Source organism: Crocodylus porosus, unplaced genomic scaffold (assembly GCF_001723895.1).
Source record: "Crocodylus porosus isolate Cpor-Errol unplaced genomic scaffold, CroPor_comp1, whole genome shotgun sequence".
Taxonomy (NCBI): Eukaryota; Metazoa; Chordata; order Crocodylia; family Crocodylidae; genus Crocodylus; species Crocodylus porosus.
In genome coordinates, this window is record NW_017728917.1 from 24,083,036 (window position 1) to 24,089,930 (window position 6,895).

A 6,895-nucleotide genomic window follows, 5' to 3' on the forward strand; every position below is an offset into this window, starting at 1 on the left:
CCTGGGGTCATGGTCCCTTAGGGCCTGACTGACAAGCCTCCTGAGCTTGTCAAAGTCAGCTTTCCTGAAGTCAAGGACTTCCGTGTTGCTGACTGACTTGCCAGCTTTACGGCGGATGGTGAAGGTGATCAGCTCGTGGTCACTGTTACCCAACTTCCCATCAATCACTAGGTCGCCGATTAGGTCATCCCCTGTAGCCAGTATCAGGTCAAGCAGAGCTTTGCCTCTCGTTGACACATAGACTTCTTGAGTCAGGTAAGGTCATCCATTCACGAGAGGAAGCTTTGCGACCGCTCGGATTTTGCTGAGTGATCTTCCCACGAGATGTCCAGGTAATTGAAGTCGCCCATGACAACCATGGTCCTGGAGCAAGCGGCCTCAGCCAGTTGCCAGGAGAACTCCTGGTTAAGCTCAGGACTTTGGGTGGGAGGTCTGTAGTAGACTCCCACCGTTGTGTCCCCTGTGCCGTGTTCCCCACGGATTTTAACCCAGAGGTCACCTATATCAGCTTGCAGAAACATGTAGATTTCCTTAACATAGAGAGCTACACCTCTGCCCCTTTTATCTACATGATCCCTCCTGTACAGGGTATAGCCATCTATACTTGAGGTCCAGTCATGGGTGGAGTCCCACCAGGTCTCCGTTATCCCTATGACATTGTAATTATATGCATTGAGCAGGAGGATGAGTTCCTTCTGCTTATTCCCAAAGCTCCTGGCATTTGTGTACAGGCAGGCAAGGGGGGCTCTTGCCTTGCCCACAGATTTTACCAGGGCTGGGGCAAGGGTGGGCTCCCTTAAGTGCCTTGGCCTGCTGGCTTTGCAAAGGTTGCTCAGCAGGCCAGCAGTGGCGGTAGTTCCCCAACGAGCTTAGTTTAAAGCCTGGTGGAGCAGGTCAGCCAGTCTGGCTGAGAACAGCCTCCTTCCCAGCGGAGAGAGATGGAGGCCATCTCTTTCCAGGAGCGCGCTGCCTCTCTTGCCAAAGAGCGGGCTGTGGTCATGGAAGCCAAAGCCTTCCTGATGACACCAGCGCTGCAGTCTTTGGTTGACTACATGGATCCTCCTCTCCCTCCTCAGCCCATAGCCCGAGACTGGGAGGATTGACGAGAACACCACCTATGCCCCCAGACCCTTTTAGCCCACTCCCAAATACCTGTAGCACCTCATGACCCAGCTGGGAGCGCTCCAAGCTGTGACATTGGTGCCCACATGAATAAGGAGCATAGGATAGTTGTCTGTGGGCTGGAGGAGCTTTGGGATCTTCTCCACAATGTCCTGGATGCGGGCCCCTGGGAAGCAGCAGACCTCCCAGACTAAGGGGTCAGAGTGACAGATTGCCCCCTCAGTCCCCCTCAGGATGGAGTCTCCCACAACAAACACCTTACATTTTGTCTTGGGGAGAGTGGGGACAGTAGCTGCAATTGAGCCTGTGTTGCCTGTGGGAGTGGGCAACTCAGGCTTTGCTGGAGTAGCAAGAGGTGTGCACCTGTAAGTTATGGCGGGGCAGGGGTCTTGGTGCAGCGGGCCTTAGGGCCCTTGACCACCTTGGTCCATGCCCCTGACTGGACAGACTGGACAGAGTGGGAGGTCCTGGAGTCCTCCTTTGTCCTGGAGGGAGACGGTGGTCTACCCTCTGGCTCCCAGGGGAGAAGGGCCTGGCAGAAGGAGTCGGTCTCCTGCTCACAGTCCCTGATGCCACACAGTCTCTGGACTGTGGCCTGGAGCTCCTCCAGCTGGTGCGCCAGAGACCCCAAAAGGGAGCAGACCACACACGGGGAGGTGGCCATGCTCCCAGGCCCCAGAGCCTGAAAAAGGGACAGGCAGCTCGTGCAGCTGAGAGCCAGAGGCTCCGTCTGCATGGAGCCCAGGACCATGGGCTCCGTCTGGGTGGCGGTCACTGAGGTGCCTGAGGTACCCGAGGCGGGGCCGTAGAGCCCAAGGGGACCCTCAGGGTGCGGCACGTGCCCGTCAATGTCATGCCTCTGGTAGGCTGGCTACGGCTGGGACTGTCTGCTCTGGGGTGTTCGTAGGCAGGGTCTCAGGCCCTCCTGCGCCCCCTCCTGCATGAACTCCATGCTAACTCACGCGCCAGCAGACAAGTGCGCCTGTTTGCACAGCCTATTCGTGCGGCTCCGGTCATGTGGCTCCCTGGGGGGCTGGGCCAAGTAGGGGCCTGGGCACGGTTTGACCCCCCCCACTCCACGCAGCCGCCTCCTCCTTCTCAGTGAGGGGTTAACCCCTTCCCACCACGGCCCTGCTTGCCTCCGGCTGTGTTGGGGGTCGGCTGGGGGCTCCGCAGCTGCTGGGGGTCTCTGGTGGGCTTCAGGGGAGCGGGGGTGCAGCGGGCTTTCACCCGCACGTCTCTCACTACTCTGGAGCCTAACTGGGGATTTTTTTGCTGTTTGGCAGGCCCATTTAAACTGTGCGCATGCACAGTGGGCCTGCCACTGGGGAAAGCTGCTCTCGGGCAAGGGGGAGCCCTGCCCGGGATTTTTGACCACCCCTAGATTAGATGATGTCTTGGGGTCCCTTCCAGTCTTGTTTTTCTATGTTTTTATGAGAAAACAAGCAACACATATGGAATAATAAAAACAGGAACAGATACAATCCCAGTAAAACATGCCTTTGAAAAACAACTCATGGACATATCAGGGTTTTTTAAAACTTAATTTAAACAATTTAAATTTATTTTTAATTTTCAGGTTCTTGCCAATAAAGAAGTGATTCTAAGTGGAGGTGCCATAAATTCTCCACAGCTGCTTATGTTATCTGGAGTTGGAAATGCAGCTGATCTCAAAAAAATAGGGATCCCTGTTGTGTGTCACCTTCCCGGTAAATATATTGTTTTTAATCTTTCATCTCCCTAAGAGCTTGGTTGAAAGCCCACTACAGTCATTGCACTGACTCCCACTAATTTAATTGGAGTTAGAACTAGTGTCTGTGGACTGAGAACAGCTACCATTAAAATCGGTTAAAAGACTCCCACTGATTTTAATGTGCCTTTCCATATAACGAGGTATGATACCCATGTTTATCACAACTATAGGAATAGATAAATAATAAAACCTCTTTATTGTAAAAGACATTTTAATTTAGAACTATGTATTCACTTTGATCCACAATCAGTTGGCTACAAAAGCTAAAAAACATTTTATACAAAGATGGAAAGTATAATGTAGACCTTAGCACCTTTGGTTGAAAAAGTTGCTACTGTGGCATGTGGCAGATGATATTTCTGCAGCTGTTTAGCTGACTATTTGCATTTGTTACCCTATTTTTGCTCACAGTTGTACAAACTGTGCAAAATAAATGCAGAATTGTAGACTTGTATTATTAGAAAAATGGTGTTCAAATTATCCCTATTAAGTCCAAGATTGGAAACATCTTGAAGCTAAACATGGGGATTTTCTTGTATCCTTCAGCAATCAAACATGGGTTGGATAAATACATCCAGTAGGGATGGGTGTGCCCTATGGGTCTTGTGTATTACATCATTGCCTCTTTTAGGGGTTATTTCCATTTCTTTTCAGACTAGTCTGTAACAGAAAATGTACTGCTCTATGTAAGTTTTACTGTTTGCTTGTATGCTTTTCTGTTTCATCAGGGGTAGGCCAGAACCTTCAAGATCATTTGGAAGTGTACATTCAGCAGAAGTGCATCAAACCAATTACTCTCTATGAAGCCCAAAAGCCTATTAAAATGGCAAAGATTGGTATAGAATGGCTCTGGAAGTTTACAGGTATGTAAAACCAGCACAATTCAGTTCTATAGGATTACCAGAATTGGCTTGTATCTAAACTGCACATGCCAGAATGGTAGAGCCTTTCGCATGAAGCTTTATTATTAACTACTCTGCAGAAATTTAAGAATTTTAAAATTGGGTTTTATATGGGACAGATTATGTAGTTTCTTTAGCTTTAATCTGATTTATTTCTTCCAAATCAGAATTTTTTAACAGATAAAATATTTATAGTAACAAATTAGATTGAATTTTACAGTAATTTTGTTGCATTCGTTTTATAAAACTACTGTTGCATTCGGGGGGACTTTTTTGAACGTATGCCTTTGTGTGAATGTATGCTCTGTGAGCCTCTGAGAAAAGCTATTATCATAAATGAAGTTAGCTGACAGAGAAGACGTTGTCTAGCGAGCAGATATACCTGATTAAATTCATACTCTATAAAGTTACCTCACTCCACAGTCCAGATACTCCTAAAACATACTTGGAAGTTCTGAATGGCCTTTGTTATATAATGCACACGCTTTCTTAACAGGGTTTGGTCCCAAGTTACACTAAGGTGAATTGCCAAGATTAGTAAGTAAAATATCTGTGAATTTACATCCTGTGCATTGTCACTGTCTTAGCATGCTGGCCCAGTAATCTTATTTCATATGAATGGTTTATTTATCACTTCAAGTCAGTATTTGGCAAGGGCTGCATTGTGGCAGCATAGAAACCCAAGGAGAGTGCAATAAAGCGATGTGGGAGGATGACCCAGTTCTGTTGATCTTTTACTTTCTTTTGTACTTTCTTTTTCCTGTTGAATCCTTTTAGCTTGCATTATAGTTGCTTTTGTAGGCCTCTGGTTAATTAACTTGGCCTGACTTAATACAAGTGAGGGTAAGTATAAAAGGAACTGAGCCACAGGCAAGAGTCAGTTCTAAGAAAGGCTGGCTCAGAATTTGATTAGTGAAGATCAGAATGTCCCAGTTGGACCACAGTATGGCACAAGAATATTGCTTTTCTGATTGCATTTGTCCTGGTCTGATTAATAAATATTGTAGGCCTTTGTTTAAGGAAGGAGTTAAAAGGGGTCTCAGTGTTCTGAGATGTGTTCCTCTGATATCTTTTGCTGAGGTTCCTATCTCCAGACATAATGAAGTTCCAGCATCCCCTAGAATTAGCTTCTGAATTTGGGTAAGATCTCCCAAACAGGCTGGCCACATGTTAGAAATTTTTAGCAGTTTAAGATCTAGAGATGTTAAGAAGTAAGACTGCTTATTTTTGTTTGCCTCATAAAAATGTATGTAGATATGTATAGCTGTAGTTGTGCTATTATTTATTTGCTACCAATATTCATAATTTGAACATTTTAAAAAAGTTTGCTTTTGCATTCACTTAATTGATGACGCATTTTGCTGAGAACAGGGGCTGTCAGAAGTAACCTTCAGACCTCTGAAACTCTTCCAGGGGTCAACATTTTGGATGGAAAAGGGTCTTCCCTGTGCATTCCATGCGTGTTCTACTGTAAAAACATCGGTGCAGCAAGAAGACATATGTATTGTATTAGGTATTAATCTGCAGAAATTACTCCCTCCTTAAACCAGCCAGGGACTCAGGAGTCACAATCTGACCATTTGAGCTACTTCATAGGCAGTGCAACAATGCCTTTTACAACAAAGATATTATAACATCCCATTCTAGCCAAAACTAACTGGGATTTGTCTGTTTTTTTGATGAACAAGAAGATAAAGATGTACACTGCATACATTTGCAGTCAGTTGCACATGGATTTACATTCCTTGCGGTTTCATTTTTTATCTGACATAATCATATGTATTGGACAAATGGAGAGGTGAATTGTTCATGGAGAAATGCTAAAGAAACAAGAATTTAATAGAAATGCTTTTGTTTTTCTTAGGATATTTTGGAATGTTCTTTCTTTTGTTCTCTCTCTAGGTGATGGAGCTACTGCCCACTTGGAATCTGGTGGTTTTATCAGAAGTCGACCAGGCGTTTCTCACCCAGACATTCAGTTCCATTTTCTTCCTTCTCAAGTGATTGATCATGGCCGTGTTCCTCCCATGGTGGAAGCTTACCAGGTGTGTGGTTCAAGGATGTAAGTGATAAACGACTAACCTGATTGTCTTCTATGATGAGATGACTGGCTCTGTGGATGCAGGGAGAGCAGTGGATGTGATATACTTTGACTTCAGCAAGGCTTTTGATATGGTCTAGCACAACATTCTTGCAAGCAAGCTAAGGAAGTACGAGTTGGATAAATGGACTATAAGGTGGATAGAAAACTGGCTTAGGATACTAAGCAATGCCTTGATATCTAGTTGGCAGCCAGTATCAAGTGGAGTGCTCCAGAGTCAGTCTTGGGGCCGGTTTTGTTCAGTGTCTTAAGTGACCTGGGAGATGGGATGAAGTGCCGCCTCAGCAGGTTTGCAGATGACATCAAGCTAGGCGGGTAGGGCTAGGATTCAGAGACCATGACAAATTGGAGGATTGGGCCATAAGAAATCTCATGAGGTTCAAGAGGAAGAAGTGCAAAGTCCTGCACTTAGGGCAGAACAATCCCAAGCACTGGTACAGGCTGGGGACTGACTACCTAAGCAGCTATGAAGAAAAGGACCTGGGGGTTACAGTGGACAATAAGCTGAGTATGAGCCAACAGTGTGCCCTTGTTGCAAAAAAAGCTAATGGCATATTGGGCTGCATTAGTAGGAGCGTTGCCAGCAGATTAAGGGAAGTGATTATTCCCTTCTGTTCAGCACTGGTGATGCCACATCTGGAGTATGTGTCCAGTTTTGGGCCCCCCACTACAAAAAGAAAATGGGTGAATTGGAGACAGTCCAGTGGAGGGCATTGAAAATGGTTAGTGGGCTGGGCCACGTGACTTATGAGGAAAGACTGATGTAACTGGGCTTATTTAGTTTGGAAAAATGAAGACTGGGGGGAAGGGCTTCAGGTGCTGAATCGATTTGGAGAAGATTCAGCCTGATTCGGTGGCCGAATCTCCAAATCCGAATCAAATCGGGCCCAGCAAAAAGGTCCAAATCCATTCAAAGAGCTTTAAAGATTCAGGCAGTCCCTGCCCATTGGAGCCGGACTCCATGCTGGTAAGTGGGGGAGGGGGGGAGGGAGGGGACCATGGAGGACCCCTGCCAGC

At 46.3% G+C, this 6,895-nt stretch overlaps 1 protein-coding gene across 1 annotated transcript in view; it reads left to right on the forward strand.

Annotated features, from left to right (window-relative positions):
- The window catches only part of CHDH (choline dehydrogenase), a 28,590-nt gene that overhangs the window by 13,528 nt on the left and 8,167 nt on the right, over nt 1–6,895 (forward strand). The window contains exons 3-5 of the mRNA XM_019536918.1: nt 2,702–2,831; nt 3,604–3,738; nt 5,680–5,822. Coding sequence (XP_019392463.1) covers nt 2,702–2,831; nt 3,604–3,738; nt 5,680–5,822 — 408 coding nt within the window. The remainder of the gene's footprint in view (nt 1–2,701; nt 2,832–3,603; nt 3,739–5,679; nt 5,823–6,895) is intronic.